This window comes from Stegostoma tigrinum, chromosome 12, assembly GCF_030684315.1.
Source record: "Stegostoma tigrinum isolate sSteTig4 chromosome 12, sSteTig4.hap1, whole genome shotgun sequence".
In the NCBI taxonomy this organism is placed as follows: domain Eukaryota; kingdom Metazoa; phylum Chordata; class Chondrichthyes; order Orectolobiformes; family Stegostomatidae; genus Stegostoma; species Stegostoma tigrinum.
The window spans coordinates 35,344,004-35,366,310 of record NC_081365.1 but is presented as its reverse complement, the minus strand read 5'-3'; the positions used below and the strand labels follow the sequence as shown (position 1 = coordinate 35,366,310).

The window sequence follows — 22,307 nt, the reverse complement described above, 5'->3', positions numbered from 1 at the left end:
AAGCATGTGCTTAAGGATCTATGTTATGTGACATCAGATCATGTGGATCAGGAGCCTGAGTGCATACAGTTCCAGAAAATGTCCGTTGTAACCATGCCTTGTATATAACTACTTTTAATAAAGCCTGTTAAAGTTCACTTTCAAGACTGTACATATTTGTATGTACATGCACTAAAATAGAAATCAGAATATATTTACACACTTGGGATTACTGTAAATTTCCTGTTAAATAATGCTGATAAACCTTAGTTGGGACATAAGAAGTTGAGCTTAATTTACAATGAGATTCAGGCAGGTGAGGCAATTCACAATCTAAGATCTAAATTTGAGGTCTAAGGTATTTGAACTCCTTTTCCTTTCCTATCGCTTTATTTTGTATCTCTCTTTAACTAAGGACAACTTTTTCTCAACTGAGTATAAGTTGTACCTTATACTTTTCTACTACTTCACTTCCATTTTTGCTTCTTTCAGTTCCAAATTTACTCCACAGAAAGTGAAAAGGCACTAATTTTTAAGTGTTTCTTCTGGATAATTTCTTATGTAAGTGGGAAATATGTTGGGGTAGTTGGCAATAATTAAAATATGAAGCCTTAATTCACTTCATACACTGGGCATTCTCATTAAACTATTCTTTGGCCTCAATCAAGTTGCCAGATACAGAACTTTATGGTTTGAGGAGACATTTTGCTTGCATTAAATTGTGATTTTTTGAACATGCTACTTTAGGTTTCCCTACCTTCAAAGTTTTGGGAATCCTTGGTTGTTGCATGTTTGGGAATCCCATTTATCCTTTGTATCATGGCAGAGGAATGTGCAATTCATTCAACAACATTAGCAACCAGAAATGCTTTAATTATCCTGCATCACTTTGTGAAGCAGTGCACAAGAAAGCTGCACTTTTACAAGGACACTACTTAGGATTTGTGAAACTCCCATTTCACCATATTCACTACACTTACAGTCACTGCAGCTTTTCATGCTGCTGAGTTATGCCCAATAATTTTTAACTCACTAGCATGTCTCACAGGGTCAGATCTGTAAAAACACCGACTGATGAATGTCTCTAACCAGTTCACAATTTTGCTTAACTCAGAAAAGACAACCCTGTCATAAATTACCATAGGTTTATGTGGCAGCACTGAGTTAACAGAGTAGAAACTTATCTTTCTCCAATTGCCCATATTTTTGCCTCTTTGTTGCTCACATGTAAATGACACTTTCACAGACCTACGGTGTCATGACTATCACTGATGCTAGCACACATGCTAGCATAAGAAAGTAAAAGAAACATAAAATGATGAGAAAGTAAGCTCAGAATTCTACCTCAGTGACAAACTCTGGGCTGGTTGCAAAGAACGAGGATTGTCAAGGATAACAAAAGTGTGGAGCTGGATGAACACAGCAGGCCAAACAGCATCTTAGGAGCACAGAAGCTGACATTTCGGGCCTAGACCCTTTTCTGATGAAGGATCAGTTTTTGTGCTCCTAAGATGCTGCTTGGCCTGCTGTGTTCATCCAGCCCCACACTTTGTTATCTCAGATTCTCCAGCATCTGCAGTTCCCATTATCTCTGAGGATTGTCAAGGAGATTGTCAAGGAGAGCCATGAAGGCTGCAATAGGGAGAGGTGCTCAAAAGAGGAGAAGATGAGAGGAAACTAGTGAGAGATTAAGGTTAACTTTAGTGATAAGGTCACACAAACACTACAGCATTTTGGGTACAGCAGAGATTGGAACATTCAAATATTAATTTCTATCAGAAGATAAACATGTATTAACTTTTAAGTACAAACTTAGTATTACATTTTACTGCCAGTGACAGTCAAGTTCATATCCAAATGTCTTACCATTTTGACTAATCTTCTTTCTTCTCAGCTGAAAGAGTAAGAGAATTACTTTATCTATAATATGAGAAATTTCACATACAATAAGTTTCCAATTTTTTAAAAAATTCAGTTCAGCGAGCATCAGTTTAATGGAGTTTGGTTTATATCGCAGGCAGAGCATCATGTTGTGATCTCAGTAAATGGAAATAGAGACATTGTGAGTGATTTGGCACAACTTGTAATTCGTGTGATGAGATAAAGAGTAAGGAATTTCATTTTTCATTTAGATTCATTTCAACCTCGGTATCAATCATCTTGAGATCAAGTATGAATACTGGATCCAATTCAGAGTATCACAATATTTTTCTGGCAATTTGACTCAACATTGATACCAACAAGGGATATTTCAATTTTCCATCCTCACAATACAGAATGCTAACTTTGGGCATTTTTTGGTAGACATTAATTTAGATTTGGAGATTTCATTTGTCTTAAAAAGACTTTGAAACTTGCAAAAGACGAAGAAAGTATAAACAAGAATAAACATTTCTGGAAAAGCTCAGTGGGTCTGGCAGCATCAGTGGAGAGAAATCAGAGTTAATATTGGATATGGAATGACCTTTCCTCAGATGCTGCCAGACCCACTGAGCTTTTCCAGCAATTTCTATTTTTGTTTCTGATTTACAGCATGAGCAGCAAATTTACAGATTCATCTTTAGGAAGAAAGTATACCTCACCTGATTAGTTTGGAGTTGGCTTTATGTTCCCGTGGTGAATAGAAAATTCATGCTGACAATCTGGAAAAATTATATTTGCCTTTAAACAGAAGGAACATAGGAATTATAAACTGGAGTAGGACATTTTACTCTTTGAGTCTACCCTGCCATACAACAAGATCAAGGTTGATCCTCATATCAACTCCACCTTCTAGCATAATTCTTTCATAATTCCTCAAGTACTTAAAAATAAACACCTACCTTGAATATGGTCAATAACTGAACATCCACAGCTCTCTTAGGTAAAGAATTCCAAAGGTTCTGATCTGCTTGAGAGAAGAATTTTCATTTCACTTCAGCGCTAAATGACCAACAGTTCTCCTGTAACTGTGACCTCACGTAGTAGATTCTGAGCCAAGGAAATATTATTTACAGCACTGACCTGTCATCAACAAAAGGCACAGCAAGTTATAACTGTTTCTTGCAGATTTGATTACATATCCTCCTTCTCCAACCCTCTCCCATTTGGCATGGGAAGTTAATATTGAGGCTAATGACCAGGGAACAGGGTGAAAGAAAATAAAATGAACAAATTTAAAAGAGTAAAGTTTAAATAATGATAAATGTAAATGAAAAGGAAAATGAGAGTACGAGAAGAACAATGAGGACAGAATTAAAAAGAAAGAGGAGGAAATGAATGAGACATGAAATTGAAAACAAGAGAATAGAAATAAAAATTAATAGGAATGGGGAAAGAAAAAATGAGGGAATGTGAAAGTAAAGAAACAGTAAGAATTACAATATAGGGTAAGAAAATGATTGAAATAAAGAATGAAAAAAAAACAGACAGAAAGGATAATGGCCATGAAAATAAATTAGAGAAAGAAGAAGTTGAGAGAAAATTAGGTTCAGCAAATTAGACTGTATAAAAGAATAAGAAAGCTACACAAGGAGGAAGGCATACGATAGACAAAATGACTGTGAATGCAAGTTATTAAGGAGAGTGAGAAAATGAGCAAGGTTAAGTTATGTGAAAATAATAAAGACTGAAAGCAAATGTTAGAAAATCACAGGTCAAAAAGAAAAGCAATCAAGAAAAGAACGACAAGTTGAAATAACCAGATTTTGATGGAAAGGTACATCCCACAGGTTGCTCTTTTAGAGTTGTTGCTGCATGCTTACAATTTAACATGTTTTAATCCACAATGTAGCAAGGGAAGAAAGACATGAAGAATTGTGATGAACAATGGAACAGTGAGTCATCTTCACCACAGGATCATGAAATAAACTGTGGAAGGACTGAAATGTGATGAATTAGAATGAATGAATAACAGAGAAATATAGAGTAAAGGAAAAGCTATATTGAAAGAGAGTAGCAAAGAAGCAGAGAGGATGTCAGGAGACAAATTAAACTTAAAATTTAACATTTAACCTATCAGAAAATAGTTCACAACTGAAAGGAATTTATGACGGTTTATCCTCTGGGTGAGAAAGATTTATTGATAATTACTAACAAATATCACATTGTTATAGAGGGACACTGTCACTGCAACTCAAGAGTCAGTCATCTCATTGTTATTTTAATCAAGCTCTTTGACATGTTATGACACACCTCCATTGGAAGTAGGACGTCTCCATCTGACCCAGAGATAGGGACAATTCCACTGCAGATATTTCTTAATCAATCCATTCAGAGACGTGAGTACACACCTCTGGAGCAGGTGAGACTTGAACCCCAGCCTCCTGGCCCTAAGGGAGGGACACTACCACTGGACCACATGACCCCTTGATTAGACAGTGACAGCTTCATCTGGTATTCCCAAGCAGTCTCCCGTCTAAATACAAACCAGACCTAAGTCTGAGGTCAGGTGAGATCAGGTATCTTCAGACAATTATTACCGTAGGCTACAATCAGAGACATGGTAGGGTTTGTGCATTTCAAATGCAGGTAAACAAAGTAGATCCAAAAGACTTTTTGAAGATAATAAAATGTGAGGCTGGATGAACACAGCAGGCCAAGCAGCATCTCAGGAGCACAAAAGCTGACGTTTCGGGCCTAGACTTTTTGAACCTGGGTTATAGATATTTTCCTAATCAATTTGGTCAGTGATGTTATTAAAAGAGCGATGAAGCAGATGGGACTTGTATACAGGCCTCCTGGCTCAGAGATAGGGATAGTATCGCTGTACCACAAAAGTGCTAACATCTGACACCTGATTATCATCTATCTTCAACCCTACTCAAGGTATGTTCCTTAATTCTAGTGAAGTTCCATTGTGATTGCAGTGTCTTTCTTTAACCTTGACTATTTTTCTGCTGGAAGGGAGGGTGGACAGGCTGCTCAGGCAACACAAAAAGGCACTTGGCATCCACCTGCTAAGTCACAGAAATTGAGACAGTCCTAGTGTTACTCATATACTCATGTAGGCTGTAGATATATTGTTACTGATCTGTGGGAAAGTAAAATTAATAATTTATTTTAATGAGTTGAGGGCTGAGGTACGTTTGTCTGTCCCTCAGTCTCAGTTGCTTGGATGCTGAAAAACAAAACTCGTCCCAATTTGGCAACTTCACCCTAAATGCCCTTTAAGTCCATACAGGAATTTATATCCTGCATCAGGAAACAATTTCTGACACCTAAAATTAACAAACTTCCAATGAGAGACATTGAAATATGTTCAGAGTTTACTAGTAATATTGGTCATTTAATTTAATAATACTTTAATAAAATTTATAAGTGGAAATCATGAAGTTTTCAGCTTTTACCACAGTTTTGGCAATTGAGCGCTTGAAGAAATTCCCAGGCTGGCACATCAAATTGCACAAGGATAATCAAAATATCTAGCTTGCAATGCTGGAGCAAGATACTGCAGACTACAAAAATATGAGTCACAAATAGAAAGTACTGGAAATGTTCAGTGTCCATGGAGAGTGAAACCAAGTTTAATGATTCAGCATGATAACCTTGAAAGGGTCATCAGCCTGAAATGTTAACTCTTTGTCTCTGCCCACAAATGTTGTCAGACCCACTAAGTACTTCCAGCATTTACTGGTTTTATTGCATACAATGCTTGTGGTTGGTGGGCATATTTAATAGTGATAATTTTCAGTAGTATACTAGATTTAAATTTCTTTCAGTGTTGAAAGCAAGGTCACTCTGGTTTTAAGCAAACCCCAGGAATCATGCAGCATTTCTATTTATTTGTAAAGTGCAACATCTTAATACTTCATGTTAATCTTTCTAAAGGAGTTATTCAGGGTTCTTATAGATTTATTTCATCACACAAAATACTGCAGCAAAAAAAGTTTTAATCTATGAGACACCATCTGAGCTATGTGGTTTCATTCTTCTTAAATGGTCTTAAATTTAAACTTATGTAATTGTTACTCAAGAAAATCAGCATATGTTACTCCTTGAAGTCTTGTTGAATTTATATACACTCATACAAATGCACCTAAAACTGAGTATTTCTTTGAAGAAGGGTGTTTTATAGAAAGATTTATACCATTAAAATCTTTATGTTTTTCACACATAGCTGCACCAGCGTGAAGATTTTACTTGACAAAGGATTTGTACATCATTAAGTATCAAATTGTGTTTTGTTGCTGAGATTTTCTGGATCACAAGATCCATTTGCTCTATCGATATTTAATGATCATTCAACACTTTTGCTAAATGATTAATTTAACATGCAGCACGCACAGCCATAAGTCTATACTATAGAAAAACACAACAGAAGTTAATGTAATGCTGGAAAGAAAAACAAACTTACTTTTAGAAAAATCTTGTTGTTGAGTTTAGTCCTCCCTGCTTAGATCTGAATACTACACATGCTCAACTCATCAAGAGGTCACATTTATATTTAGATAAATGTGTTTGGTTTTAAAAATAAACTGAATTAGAGCTTTTGGAATGAGGTCAGTGATGTTTGGGATCCTAGTAGGCAACAAACCATTAATGCCCAAAACAGTACTATTTCTTCTCTTGTTAATGAACAAATCTTTTGCTTTTTTTGGCCACAGCAGACAAAGTAAAATCAGTGCCCTGCTGCATAGGCAGGTACCTGGAGGTCCTGTTGGATGGGGTGACATTGCAGGTCTGCTTCAGCCAGGGCCAGGCACTACAATACCAAATGTTACCAGCCTAGTCTGAGCTTGTCACCCTTAAAAGTACTTTCAGCCAGCTGGAGGAATGCACAGCAATTTGGTAAGAAGTTTAAGGTTCTTCTCCATAAATGCCTCCACCTTCCCTCCAGTTCATCACACTATCTCTCCTACTTCCTCCACCTCCCATTAAGGCTCATGTTCTATCACTCTGACTAATACCTGCAACATCTTCCCCACTTAATTTTACCCACCCTAACACCCAACACCACTAATCCTGCATGCTCCCTGCACTGTTGACTCACTCACTTGTAATATGGCCCTACATGCCCCAAATGTAATGGTTGTGCCACCCATTTTTGTCTTCTATAATATGTGATCTCCCATTAAGGCAGAAAGAATCAAGACAGGTGGTGTACTGCCTGTCATTCAACTCCTCACCCCTTGCAAGGAGAGCATCCTGACTTTGACCACCCAAGATGGGTCTGGACTGCTTTCTGTGCCCGGAACTCCCAAGTGAAAGCTATCCTCCTTGACTTGACTAAGTACTGCTAGCAACAATGACAAACTTGCTGGCACTGCTTTTGTGCTCAACTACAAGTCAAAACAGCAGTGATATGAGTCAGGCATCTCTGGCTGAGAGGGCAAAATGCAAAAAGGCAAAGCAAGGCAGTGCAAAGTAGGAATGCTTTGAAAATCCAAGTAAGTTCAGAGTGAGAAAGTGCTACAACTGTAAGCAGAGGGCCTGGAGATGTAGCCTGGTTCTGTCCATGAGTAGTGTGCGTCCCTGAGAACATAGTGTCCTCGCAGCAGTACTACAATGACAATTATCAGTGCAGCCTGAGATACACTAAAGTGCAGAAATGTCCTGTAAATGAATCGGAGATGTGCCATTAGTGTTCTTAGAGGCTGACACATGTCAAATACCAATTTCAATGCAGGTAGGATGCGTGTGGCTGAGGGTGTTGTTTCCAGGCGTGCAAAGTGGAAGGGTATGGAGCAAGCAGCGAGCTCAGTTTGCCAGGTTTTTTTTGCTCTGGTTTCCTTATTGGGGTATCCGAGTGTCTGGTAGTTTGGCAAATTTCGTAAGATGGAAGTCTGAAAATTAACAAGGTAAGTTCCGGCATAAACAAGACATTTAACAAGCAATAATCTGCTGTGTTAATCACATTATCTACCTGTCCTGTTGCCTTTAAGAATTTATGGGCATACACACCAAGGTCCCTCTGATCCTCTAAACCGTCTAGGTTTCAATCATTGTATCAGAGATAATGGGAACTGCAGATGCTAGAGAATTCGAGATAACAAAGTGTGGAGCTGGATGAACACAGCAGGCCAAGCAGCATCTTAGGAGAACAAAAGCTGACAATTCGGGCCTAGACCCTTCATCAGAACTTTCTGATGATGGGTCTAGGCCCGAATCGTCAGCTTTTGTACTCCTAAGATGCTGCTTGGCTTGCTGTGTTCATCCAGCTCCACACTTTGTTATCCAAGATCCAATCATTCTTGTGTACTCCCCTGTCTTGTTAGTCCTCATAAAATTCACCACCTCACATTTTTCAGGTTTAGATTTACTGAAGTCAATGTAGACTACATCAGCTGCACTACCCTCATCTACACACCTAGTCACTTCCTCAAAAATCTCATTTAAACTTGTCTGACTTGATCTCACCCTGAAAAGCCATCCTGACTAGATCTCACCCTGAAAAGCCATCCTGACTATTCTTAATTAATCCTTACTTCTCCAAGTGGAGATTAATTCTATCCCTCAGAATTTGTTTCTGGCTGTTCTCTAGTCCTCTCGCACCTGTGCTTTGGCCAAAGAGAATTTGAAAAGGAACATCGAGACCCTGTAATCTCCTCCTTTGCCTTGTCAGTATAGTCCTGGTCTTGTAGTTTGCTGATAGATACTCCGGATATAAATGGAAGAACAGTTACAGACAAAGGGCAGGATCTGAATATTGCGAAGCAGTATGCAAAGGAGTATGCTTCATGCAAAGGAGATGGCATGTCAAATGTGGAGAAACTTATGCACGTGCTTTACGGCTAAAAGGAAGCACAACAAGCAAGTACAGATGACCTCAGCAGAGATATCAGCTGAAGATTCTGCCAAATCACTCTATACCATACAACAGGTTGGTTCAGTCAAGTAATTAGGTGAGACATGGTTCGTGGCTATTGGAATGATGACTGCAGAAGGACAACATAGGTCAACGTAAAGTATCAGATAGACACCAGTGCATCATTCAACATCATGGCCTTCACGGACCTGTGCAAAATGGCTGAACGTGGCCATCCAAAAATGAACCTCTCAAAAGTAAGAACTGCAGATGCTGTAAGTCAGGAACAAAAACAGGAGTTGCTGGAAAAGCTCAGCATCTGTGAAGGAAAAATCAGAGTTAACATTTCGGGTCTGGTGGCCCTTCCTCAAAACTGATGGTAGTTAGGAAAACATTGGTTTATATGCAGAAAACAAGGAGGGGAAAGGCTTAGGGAGTAAACAATAGTGGGGATAGAGCCCAGAGAGAGAGAAGAGTAGTTGGCTAGACAATGAACTGATAATGATCTTGCTAGGAGGGTGAATAGATGTTAATGCGGACTGTTAGTGTCTAACAATAGGTAGTGTACAATGGCAGACTATGTGATAACAAGGCCCGGTGTGTACGGTAGGGGGCTAGGACATGGGAGAGTTTACGTCCTAAAATTATTGAACTCGTTATTGATTCCGGAGGGCTGTAGGGTCCCCAAGTGGAAGATGAGGTGTTGTTCTTCTAGCTTATGCTGAGCTTTGATGGTACACTGCAGCACGCTTGGTCAGGGAACAGGATGGTGTTTTAAAGTGGGAGGCACTTTACAAACAGGACTTTCTGGGCAGACCCATTGTTTTAGCCTGTTTCTGCTCCACAGAACTCATTTCTTTCTACCGTGACTCAGTCTTTTCTCCCTTGGTCCAGTCCCCGCCAATGTATATCCGTAATTCTCCTGCTGTTTTATACCAGTTTCAAAATTTCTAGTTTGCCAGTTCTGGCCGCCTCCTCTTTACCATATAGATGCAAACCCTTTACATGTTCATTCCCATTTCCGAATGGTCTTAGGGTTTTCCGCTTCTTCCTGGAGCAAAGGCCTGAACTGTCCCCACCCGCCACCACTCTCCTCTGCTTGGCTGAACTCATCCTTACCCTCAACAACTTCTCTTTAACTTTTCCTCATTTTCTTCAGTTCAGAGGGGTGACCATGGGTACCTGTCTGGGCCCCATCTATGCCTGTCTCTTCATGGGGTATGTGGAACATTCCTTGTTCCAGTCCTATTCCAGCCCCCACCCACAACTCTTTCTCTGATATAACAACGATATCATTGGTGCTGCTTCTCTCTCTGTTGTCTAGAATTGGAAAAGTTTGGTGATTTTGTTTCCAAATTCCACCCTGCCCTCACTTTCAGCTGGTCTATCTCCGACTCCTTCCTTCCCTTTCACAACATCTGTTTCCATTTCTGGGGATAGATCGGCCACTAATATCCACTCTAAACCCAGGAGGGCTAGCAAGAAGGGAATGTACTCATTTAGTGTTTCAACTATTGTGAAAAGCTAAGCCTGAGTTAAGCCTGACACTCTCAGTTCTCATTCTTTAAACTATTTACCTGATTTATCCATTTACTTATACCTATGCAATATTATTCAACGTTTTGCCCATACATCTATTTGCCCATAAAGTTACGTTGTTGCTGAGAGGGTCAATTTGCATTTGCAGGTGTATTATATTTCTAAAGCAGTTTCCATTCTTCAATTTATTTTTTTGTAGTAATTGCCTTAGAAATGAATTGGGAACATAGCTAGTACATTGAAATAAATGTATATCAAGACATATGACATGTAGCCATGAAGACTGGAGTACTAAAATGCTTTTTTGTCTGATGCTAGTTCAGTGATGAGAAGCAATAGCAGAATGGTCACATTTCTGAGCTGGTAAATACAGAGAGTATATTAAAGATCAGGAGACTTGAACTCTGTTGCCACATGGGAACTTAAACTTAATTAAATAAGGTCAGAAATCACATGACAACAGGTTATAGTCCAGCAGGTTTATTTGAAAACACAAGCTTTCAGAGCCTTACTCCTTCTTCACATGTTAGTGAGAGAGGTAGTATCAGACACAGAATTTATAAGTAAAAGATCAAAGGGTCACACTATTGATGAGGATGTACTAAACAATATTTTAAAACCATGCAGATGCTATAACAACAGATGAATGGACACCACGCAACAATTGCCAGGCAGAAATGTTCCCTCCCAGTGGGGGACGCTTCAGTAATCAAGGACATTCGGCCTCAGATCGTCGGGTAAACATCCTCCAAGTTGGACTTTGGGTTACACAACAGCACAGAGTCACCGAGCAGAAGCTGGTAGCCAAGTTCAGTACCCATGAGGACAGCCTCAGATGGGATCTTGGGTTCATACTGCACTACCAGTGACCCCACCACACTTTCTGTTTTGTTCAAAAAGCACACAATTCATAGACAGTCAATTTGGTGTTTTATAAATTCCTCATTTAGAAATAAAACCAGTCTGACTCCAAACTAAAACACAAAAATGATTCTAAACAAGGGCTCACACCTAAGTCGCATTGTCTGATCTAAAATGTCCCTCTTCTTGACACTGGTAAAGCCTTTGGTTCTCACAGGACAGTGACTTGAAAGGAATTCAGGGATTTACGTATACATAATAATCAATTAAAATTTTCAACTGGTTAATGATTTAACAGCATCTTAGATTTGTTTGGTACATCCACATCAATGGTGTAACCTTTTGATCTGTTACTTGTAAATTCTGTGTCTGAGACTACCTCTCACAAACACCTGAAAAAGGAGTAAGGCTCCGAAAGCGTGTTTTCAAATAAACCCATTGGACTATAACCTGGTGTTGCATGATTTCTGACCTTGTCCACCCCCCTACTACCACATCTTAATTAAATAAATAAACTGAATTATTTTAAACAAACTTGAGGCACATTTGTCCTTTAGGGAAATAAATTATCCTTCATAGCTTAACCTGTTTGTGATCACAAACCTGCATCAAAGTTCCTGCCAATTTTCACTGCAGATTCTCCCAACCTGCAATAACAAGGCGTAGAGCTGGATGAACACAGCAGGCCAAGTAGTATCAGAGGAGCAGGAAGGCTAATGTTTCGGGCCTAGACCCTTGTCTAAACCTGAAACATCAGCCTTCCTGCTCCTCTGATGCTGCTTGGCCTGCTGTGTTTATCCAGCTCTACACCTAATTATCTCAGATTCTCCAGCATCTGCAGTTCCTACTATCTCTCCCAACCTGCAGGCAGTTTGTTTTATTCACATTTTCTGTTGTGTATACCATTCATCAGTCCACATTATCAGGAATCCTTATAAGAACACATGGAAAGCAATATCATTTTTAAGGGATGTTTTTTCTTAATCAACTGATTAAAGAAATCGGGGCTGTTTTCCTTGGAGAGGAACAGGATGAAAGGAGATTAATGAAGTTTTCAAAATCACAAGCAATGTGGTCAGAGTAACATGGAAATAGACAACACAATGTGCAGCTAGAGGAACACAGCAGGCTAGGCAGCAGCAGAGGTGCAGGAAAGTTGATATTTTGGGTTGGGACCCTCCTTCAGAAATTTCCTGACCTGAAACATCAACTTTCCTGCTCCACTGATGCTGTCTGGCCTACTGTCTTTCTCCAGCTTCACACTGTGTTATCTATGACTCCAGCATCTGTAGTTCTCACTATCTCAAAGTAACACTCTAAAGGACAAAGAATGAGGGGCACAGAGTTAAAATCATTTGTAAAAGAAGTAAACACAATATGGAAAAAAAAACTTACTGTGTAGTTCAGGTTGGGAGTTCATCGTCTATGGCAGAGACAGGTTCAATAGAGGCAGTCAAGAAACGACATGCAGGTGATGTGGAAAGTGTAGAAAAATGAGTCATGATGCCCATTTTAAGAGCTGGTGCAAACAACAGTCCAAACAGCATTTTTCTGTACCAATACAATTCTGATTCTGCGGTTGACTTTTTGTTGCCCTCTGAAATGCACCCAGTTGCATTCAAGAAACTAAGTGATTCAGGATGAGGGATTAAACATAATGTTAAAATAGATTGAGCATTCTATTTGGTTTTGAACAAGACATGGCTTGAGATTGAATGTACTTCTATATTTAAACAAAGTCTTTCGATTTGGCATCTGTGCCATTTTATCTGTCTTAAGGAAAACTTTAAAAATAAATACGGGTAAAGATGATAATAGGGACTCCAGATGCTGGTGAATCCGTGATAACAAGGTGTGGAGCTGAATGAACACAGCAGGCCAAGAAGCATCTTATGGGCAGGAAAGATGATGTTTCGCGCCAAAACTCCTTTTCTGATTAAGGGTTTAGGCCTGAAACGTCAGCTTTCCTGCTCCACACCCACCACGTGTGGCTGGTGACGCGGACGTCTCTCTGGAAACCCCTCAACATTATCCGTAACAGTTGCTCGGCTTTGCGCGCGGGCTGGTGACGTATGGTTGAATGGACTGAGATCTGTCTCCGAGTAAGATGGCGGACGAGGAGGACGAGCAGCCGGTGAGTCTGGCTCTTGAACTTCACTCTCTTTCAGCATGTTCACGGCTCGGATCGATGTCTCTTGCCGCCAGCAGCAGCAACGAAACGCCCTGAATGACGGTGACACTGAGCTATTTGCTAATTTCAGCAGCCATAGTCTGAAATCAGCAAAACAATTAAAAATCGGGAGCTGCAAACGACCCTACTTTTCTGTGATGATAGGAACTGCAGATGCTGGAGAATCTGAGAAAACAAGGTGTGCTAGGCCTGCTGAGTTTCTTCAGTATTTTGTTCTTACGTTTTCTGTTTCTGTAACTTTCAGATTCCCAGCTTCCGTGGCATTTTTCATTTTTTTGTTACTTGTTTTGAGTAACAGAGTATGTGCTGTGTGAAAGGTATGAGGTGTGGAGAAATTAGGGTTATAATAGTGGATTTTTAAAAAATCATAGCGTGGGTGTCATTATTGCCCACCCCTGATTGATTTGAGAAGCTGGTTATCAAACACTTTCTTGAACTACTGCAGTCTGTGTTTTATTTATTTAAAAAATATACTTTATTTATAAAATATCTTTATATACACCTGCAGCTCCTATGGCAGTTCAATTCTGTAGAGACCATATGAAAAAGCAAACAAACGTGGAAGTTTGACTCTATCCAGCAAACAAACCAAAGGCCTTTCTTACTTGATCAAGATCACATTTACATATATTTGAAGCATCGAGAGGGTCTGATGGTTGAACAGACCTCCATTTAACTTTGGCAGAAAGACCCTAAACGATGCCTTGGTGGCAGCTGTCCCAAAGCTTTAGTGCATCCCTCAGCATGTAGACCTGTACCTCGGAATATGCCTATCTGGAGCACTCAGTCAGGATCAACTCCTTTTTCTGGAAGACCAACAAGTTTCCGGCAGACCAAAGTGTTTTTCACCAAATTTATGATCCTCCAGGTGCAGTCCATGCATCCTTAGGAACAGATCATAGAGCACAGAGTCCTGTGTCACAGAGCTGCTCAGGACAAACCGCGACAAAAATCACTGCATCTTTCTCCAGACTTCCTTTGAATAGGCACATTCCAGCAGGAAATGTGTGACAGATCTATATCCTCTGCAGCTGCTATGAGGGTAACATGTGGAGGTACATGAAGAATCTCAGGTTTTTAAATTTGATTTATTCTTGTCACGTAGTTAAAATTGACATTCAAACTTGCGTTGTTCTATTTACATTTCATAAAATTGTTACATGTAAATATGCATTTCACACATTTTCTGAAGCCACCTTCAATTTGTACATTTCAAGTATGTATTTCTCAGGAGGATGCATGAACACATTCAAGTGATTTGTATCATTGCTTACATTAGGAGCAGTCATGGCCAGGAGGTTGAATTAGTTTGCTTGGTCTTGATTTCTAGGATTAATTATACTTGGATACAGAGGAGGAGGCTCAATCCTATGATTATGTCAGTTATGTCTTGATTCATGCTGTGCTTTGAGAGAGGCTGGCGGCTGGTTGGACTGTGAACAAGTTGTGAGAGATAATGGGAACTGCAGATGCTGGAGATTCCAAGATAATAAAATGTGAGGCTGGATGAACACAGCAGGCCAAGCAGCATCTCAGGAGCGGCTTTCTCTACATTGGGGAAACCAAGCGGAGGCTTGGGGACCGCTTTGCAGAACACCTCCGCTCAGTTCGCCACAAACAACTGCACCTCCCAGTCGCGAACCATTTCCACTCCCCCTCCCATTCTCTTGATGACATGTCCATCATGGGCCTCCTGCACTGCCACAATGATGCCACCCGAAGGTTGCAGGAACAGCAACTCATATTCCGCCTGGGAACCCTGCAGCCATATGGTATCAATGTGGACTTCACCAGTTTCAAAATCTCCCCTTCCCCCACTGCATCCCTAAACCAGCCCAGTTCATCCCCTCCCCCCACTGCACCACACAACCAGCCCAGCTCTTCCCTCCCACCCACTGCATCCCAAAACCAGTCCAACCTGTCTCTGCCTCCCTAACCGGTTCTTCCTCTCACCCATCCCTTCCTCCCACCCCAAGCCGCACCCCCAGCTACCTACTAACCTCATCCCACCTCCTTGACCTGTCCGTCTTCCCTGGACTGACCTATCCCCTCCCTACCTCCCCACCTACACCCTCTCCACCTATCTTCTTTACTCTCCATCTTCGGTCCGCCTCCCCCTCTCTCCCTATTTATTCCAGTTCCCTCCCCCCATCCCCCTCTCTGATGAAGGGTCTAGGCCCGAAACGTCAGCTTTTGTGCTCCTGAGATGCTGCTTGGCCTGCTGTGTTCATCCAGCCTCACATTTTATTATCTGTGAACAAGTTGTGTTGAGTTTTCAAGATTGACTTGATTTTTAATATTTTCACAGTTTGTGACAAACTTGTCCCATTTTCACATTTCTTGCATATGCATATAGTTCCATCCAGAATGATGCCCTGAATATTACTTGCCTTTCCCCTGTTTTCCAGTTTTGAAAACATTTTTATTTTTCAAATTAAGGATGAAAGCGTGGATTATAATGAACCAATCCCTGGGAAGGCACATGTAGTAATGAATGTGGAAGTAGGGATTTGAAGTGGTGTTGAATTGCTGTGTTAAGAAAGTGATGGGGAACAGTGGGATTGGTTTAAAATTAAAGCTGAAAAAGCCAATCATTTGCAGGACAAAAATACAGCATATTTGTGGGGGAGGCTGAATGTAGTGTTAGTGCTGTGGCTGGAAACTGCAGATAAAGGAGCTATAACAAAACAGGAAATGAGGCTTAGCACAGAGAGCTTGGGAGGGATATCTGCAACCAATGGAAGGAGAAAGAGATTGGCAATCAGTGTGTGGATTGGAATGAGATATATACAGCCAGTAGGATTAGTGACAGGAATTGAAATCATTGATTGTATTGTCACGTGTACCGAAATACAGTAAAAAAAAATTTGTTTACGAGCAGTACAGGCATATCACAGCAAGCAAAGGATGTCCAGATGAAAAAGACTAAGAGGCATACTGGACACACTGAGGGAGAAATTTTATTCAGAGCATTAATCATCACTTGCTTCTTGTGGAAGGGCACGTAGGCAAGAATCTTGTTTGTTATGATCGCATATAATTTCAAAGAAATTAAATCGTGAGACCACTCACTTATTTTAGCATATAGTTGAAGGTAACCTTCTGAGTGCTGCCTTTGAATTACAATAATAGGCATGGATTCTGAAATGCAATGGCCACTTTATCAACTCAGTTTCAAAAATTGTTTTAATGGCTGCTCTTACATTTGGTGTTCCTAAAAATTTTACGCAAGCATTTTTCGCAATTAAACTTCTTTTTAATACTCTACATAAATGTATTCCAAACTGGTTTGATCTACACTGTCATGGGTGATTCAGGACAATAAAATGTAAGGCAACATGTTTCTGGGTGTAAAATACATGAATAATGCATAATACGTAGTACTGTGTAACAAAAATATCAGATAAAGTATATAGTATGTTTTGCACTGCAGTTTGATGAAGATGTGGAGGAGAGCGGAAGCGGAGCAGAGGGTGGACAAGGAAGAAGAAAAAGATTATTTTCGAAAGAATGTAAGTCATAACGCTGCTAAAATTTATTTTTAAAAATCAATAATGTTACCAATTTAGTAATTTGTTGAAAACATAAATATAAAAGTTCATCTTCTCATTCATAATACTTAAAAACAGTTCTAAATTATTCAGAGATAGTAGGAACTGCTGATGCTGGAGAATCTGACATAACAAGCTGTGAAGCTGGATGAACACAGCAGGCCAAGCAGCATCAGCGGAGCTGGAAAGCTCGACTTCTAGGGTCAAGACCCTTCTTCAGAAAAGGGGGAGTAGAAGGGGATTCTGGAATAAATAGGAGACAGGGAGAGGCGGATAGAAGATGGATAAAGGAGCAGATAGGGTGAGAGGAGACAAACAGGTCCAAGAGGCTTGGGGACTGCTTTGCGGAACACCTACGCTCAGTTCGCAACAAACAACTACACCTCCCAGTCGCAAACCATTTCAACACCCCGCCCCACTTCTTAGACGACATGTCCATCCTGGGCCTCCTGCATTGTCACAATGAAACCACCCGAAAGATGCAGGAACAGCATCTCATATTTTGCTTGGGATCCCTGCTGCCCAAGGGTATCAATTTGGACTTTACAAGCTTCAAAATCTCCCCTCCCCGGACCACATTCCAAAACCAGCCCAGCTAGTCCCCGCCTCCCTAACCATTCCTCCCACCTCAAGCCTCACCCCTATCTCCTACCCCTAACCCCATCCTTCCTTCTTTACCTGTCCGTCCTCCCTGGACTGACCTATCCCCTTCCTAAGTCCCCACCTACATTCACCTTCACTGGCTCTAACCCTGCTTCTTTGACCTGTCTGTCTCCTCTTACCCTATCTTCTCCTTTACCCATCTTCTATCAGCCTCCCCCGTCTCCTGTTTATTTCAGAATCCCTGTCTCCTCCCCTATTTCCAAATTACTCATTCAGCTTTTGCCATTTGTAGTATAGTGGGAAATTTGGGAGCTATGTTTTGTGCTAGCATAATTGTACTCCTTAAGTTAACTGTTACAGCTATGCCACGCTGTTCTTATTTTCCCAATGAAATGCTATCTGATGATAATTACACATGTCTTCTTTCAACCCTTTTCTGAGGCTTAAGTCATTGGAAATTGTTGAATTTTTTTCTCTATAAGAAGATTTTAAAAAATTGCTCATAATAGGGGTTTTCTCATTTCATCTATATAGTTCACAAAGTAGTGTTACCCAGTTTTGCATATCAAGTGCACAGCTTTTAAATTTTGTTTTGTTTTTAATTACAGTAAAGGAATAGAGTAATGTAATTCTGATCTTAGTAAATAATCATACTTCCAGTCAACAATTAATGTCAGACACTTCTAGTGAATGATTATAACTGATGGGTAGAAGTTATCACTAAATTATGACAGAATTGGGTATCCTACAATCTTTTTTTGAAGTGTGTACAATTGAAAATAATGTACAGCACAGAGACAGGCCATTCTTATTTATATTCTTTCCAAACAGTAAGATGTATGATGTATGGTTTTGGGGATGACCAGAATCCTTACACTGAATCGGTGGATATCTTGGAGGATCTTGTCATCGAATTTATCACTGAAATGGTGAGCTGAGCTTTATATTTTATCATTGTTGAAATCAAGTCTGTGAGATAACATGACATGAGATGTAGAGTTAAAATTTAGTACAGTGTGTTAACAAAAACTCTGGTTTTGTACTTTGGGATTATGACAGCATTTACTACAAGTTCAGAAACACCATTTTTTTTGCTCAGCTTAGTCCAATTAAGATGGTTAAATCAATGTTTAAAATGCTTCACACACAATGAATTACATTTTCAGGTAAAACCGTCATTATTATCTAAGTGAAGCCAAGAGCCATTTGGGTACGTGGATATCCTACAAATAGCACGCTGGTCAGTTAGGTAGTCTGTTTTTGGTATTATTTGGGGGACAAATATTTGTCAGCTGTCCAGAATCTCTAACACTAACTGCCAGAGGAAGTGGTAGATGCAGCTATAGTTACAACATTTAGAAGACATTTGGACAAGTGAATCGGAAAGATTTGGAGGGATATGGGCCAGATGCAGGTAAGTGGAAGTTGATAAGTTTGGGAAACGGCGTGGATGACTTGGACCTTGTTGGGTCTGTTTCCATGCTCTATGACTCTATGGTCTAAACCACTGGGCAAAGAAGGTAGGGCATACATTTATTGTCTTGTTTTTTGAGATCATTCGACCTAATGAACCCATGCTGACTTTTTAAAAGAGCTTTGCCCTTTTCCCACAGACCTGAAAATTTTACCCTCTTCAGATGTATTTCCAGTTTCTTTTTGAAAGTTACAATTGAAACTGCATCCTTTAAGGCACTTCATTCCAGACCAGAGTAAATCCTTGCATAAAAAATATCTCCCTTGAGGCTAATTTGCGAATAATTTCAATACAGTGTTTATTGGTGACTGTTCATGGATTTGTGTTTGTTACATTGTAATTTCAGTCAACCAACATTTTAGTCTGGACAATGTTTTATTTTTTCTTGATTTACAAATGTGATTCTACTAATCCAGTCTTTCTCAAGGGTTCTGCTATCCAGTAAGTGATGAAAATGTTCAGTTCTACTATCCATTATGATGCACATGAGTTCTTGATAGCAGAGGCTAAAGGTTATGCTTGAAGACTGTCCAGTGATCAACTAATGAAATTTCTTTTTTTAAGTGGGGATTACTCGAGTATAGTTATCTCAACTGATGGTAATACTGGACAAGTCAGAAACCTGAAACCTGACTTGATAAGTTTTATTATGCTATTGTTTACTATGTCAGACACTGAATATACTTAGAAGCTGCAAGTGTACTTTGAACGAAACAACATCAACATGTACACACGAAGAAATAAAGTGAACTGTCTTGTACTGTATAGAAATATTTGAAACTCTCATTACAGATATCTATAATAAGAGATTCAAATTTCTTGGCTTCATCACAGCCTTATGGATAAAGCTCAGTGAAGGCTCTTGCTTCACTTTCATAGAGATAGTAAGAACTGCCGATACTGGAGTCAGAGATAACAGCGTGGAGCCGGAGGAACACAGCAGGCCAGACGGCATCAGAGGAGCAGGAAGATTGACATTTTGGGTTGGCACCCTTTGTTCCGAAATGTCAACTTTCCTGCTCCTCTGATGCTGCCTGGCCTGCTGTGTTCCTCCAGGTCCACACTATGCTTTACTTCACAGTTCCCTATTCAGTTGGCATGACTGTAATCAGCATCTTTTCAGCGAACTTCTGCATTTATTCAGTACTATCTTCAGTTAAATCTTCCTTCCTAATAATCTTAACAAGCTGCTACCTTTAATCACTTACTCCTTGACATGTCCTCCTTGAAACTCTTACTTTGTCAGATGTCTTTCTATCTTGACAGCTTAAAAATTCTGAAGTTTTTCTCCTTCTAGATTCTAAGCCACTTGGGAGTACGTGCAACCTGTCTGTTTTGGAGATTGCTCAGTAGCACTGCTGCTATTCCAGACCATTTGTTTCTGAATGATCTCTCTGAAAGAAACCTGCACTCTGCCTTTCTAAATTTCGGTCTATCTCCCTATGCCATAGGACACTTTGTTAGGCAGCCCAATCTATTTTTTCCTCTCTGTTCAATGCTCATTTCTAATACTCTGAAGGATTCACCTCAGAGTTTTAAAAACCTTGTTTAAAATACTCGTAAAAAAAATCTCCAGACAACCCCAGTATTGCATTCTGAATTTAAAAACAGAAACTAAAAATTGTCCTCCTCTTAATACACACATAGTATATAAAAATAGAAATCAAATTTAAAGCTGTTCATTATTTCTCAAATTTATAACCCAAGTTCCCAAATGGTGGAAATATTATGAATGTTTCTCACTGTATTATCTTGGGTTTAAGTACATCAGATAGGCAAAATAAATGTTAAGTTCTGTATCTTAAGGTTTTCAGTAACATGTTGTTTGGATCATATCCTATTAGTATTCTCCTGAGTAGAAATTACAGCTCACTTGGGACAAATTTTATGTTCTGCCATTACATTTCTGTTATCAACTTTATCCATCTTATATGAATTGTAGCTGAGTGCTGCAGCTTATTTGCAGAGTTCTACAGATGTGATGTAGCAGCATGTCTGTTTTTGGATTTTTTTTCTTTGTACATAAAAATGTAATATACTTGTAATTTTGTTTTTGTATAGACTCACAAGGCCATGTCAATTGGACGTCAGGGCAGGGTTCAAGTAGAAGATATAGTCTTTCTTATTCGTAAAGATCCTCGGAAATTTGCCAGAGTGAAAGACCTGTTGACAATGAATGAAGAATTAAAACGTGCCAGAAAGGCTTTTGACGAAGCTAATTATGGCTCTTAGATCTCTGAAGGAAGCATATCGTGGAATAATTATTGTAATACTACTCTCTGAAATGTGTAATAATACATTGTAATAGACTCCTATTACAGACTTCATAAAATGGACTGTTGCAATAGAGTCTGCCTCTGACTCAGCTAGGCAGGGTCTGAGAAATCTGATGATTCACTTACACTTTTGCTTCATCAGTATTTGCAATGTTTTTGGTTAAGCAATGAAATGGGACTTTTTGTACGGTTAATAATTTAAAGGTTTTTATACATATCAGAATTAGTGTATGCCAATGATTTATTTTAACTTGGCCAGTTCTGCAATAAATATTATGAAAAATAATGACTATTCAAAAGACTTAATTCAAATGCCTTAGTTAATAATTCTGTAGCATATCTTTTGGAATTTTCACTCAGTAGATGTCCAACCTGATGCCACATATTTTTCATGCTTTCTTATGTTCTTTTATAAATTCTTATACTGAAATTTTAGTGATATGCCCTTGTCATTCCTTTCCTGGTCTAACCTACCTGTGACTCCAACCAACATCAATGTTGCTGACTCTTACTTGGGGACTGAAATGGCTTAACAAAACACTCAGTTCAAGGGCTATCATTGATATACTACAACGCCCACATCCCATGCTAGGATAAAGAAAAAATATCTGTAAGAACTTACCATGAGATTCCCATAAAATGCTCAAGAAAAGCTGTTTTTTTTAATGCAATTTATGTTTCTTTGCAAGTGAATGTTTCTAATATCAAGAATAAAACTTAATCTTTTAAGCATATAATTTTTCCACATCATTATTAAGTTAATTTATTTAATTGTCTTGATGTTTAATGCCTTTATTGGAATTTTCACTTAAGGGTCTTGGCCTTACTGGAGAAAGTATTACAGTCTTCAGATGAAATAGGTTTGCTTTAAGGGTGAGATATAATTGGATCAGAAGACACAGATCTATTTCTGTCATTTTAAAATCATAGATTCTGGCTTTTTATATTCCTATCATAAATTCTTATGTCTCTATGGGGTGTATGGTCTAATTTGTCACATTATTAAACCCACCCCCTGCCACCCACAACCCCACCAAAGTGATATTTCACTGGGGGAGAAGTGTCATGTCAGTATAGCACACTTACAATCTACTTCTATATATGCAAG

The 22,307-nt window shown here is 39.4% G+C and overlaps 2 protein-coding genes across 4 annotated transcripts in view; one reads left to right on the top strand and one right to left on the bottom strand.

Annotated features, from left to right (window-relative positions):
- LOC125456971 (F-box only protein 40) overlaps positions 1–13,154 on the bottom strand; it is a 29,619-nt gene extending 16,465 nt beyond the window's left edge. The window contains exons 1-4 of one of the 3 annotated variants that reach the window (XM_048540629.2): positions 12,500–13,154; positions 2,802–2,982; positions 2,562–2,640; positions 1,846–1,873 (exon numbers count right to left, since the gene is read on the bottom strand). In XM_048540629.2, the coding sequence (XP_048396586.2) occupies positions 1,846–1,848 (3 nt within the window). In that variant the 5' untranslated portion in view covers positions 1,849–1,873; positions 2,562–2,640; positions 2,802–2,982; positions 12,500–13,154. Of the gene's footprint in view, positions 1–1,845; positions 1,874–2,561; positions 2,641–2,801; positions 2,983–6,313; positions 6,391–12,499 lie in introns of those variants that run through there. The other 2 variants (XM_048540627.2, XM_048540630.2) reach the window with 2 other exon arrangements.
- Positions 13,107–21,928, top strand: taf13 (TATA-box binding protein associated factor 13). Its single transcript, XM_048540632.2, has 4 exons — positions 13,107–13,238; positions 16,729–16,807; positions 18,281–18,378; positions 20,985–21,928. The coding sequence occupies exons 1-4, from the start codon at positions 13,212–13,214 to the stop codon at positions 21,153–21,155; spliced, it is 375 nt and encodes a 124-aa protein (XP_048396589.1). The 5' UTR covers positions 13,107–13,211; the 3' UTR covers positions 21,156–21,928.
- The last annotated feature ends 379 nt before the right edge of the window (positions 21,929–22,307 follow it).

Coding starts and splice junctions, on each gene's coding strand:
- taf13 (XM_048540632.2), top strand. CDS start 13,212: ATGGCGGACGAGGAGGACGAGCAGCCG. Junction 13,239..16,728: donor ACGAGGAGGACGAGCAGCCG/GTGAGTCTGGCT, acceptor TTTGCACTGCAG/TTTGATGAAGATGTGGAGGA. Junction 16,808..18,280: donor AAGATTATTTTCGAAAGAAT/GTAAGTCATAAC, acceptor CTTTCCAAACAG/TAAGATGTATGATGTATGGT.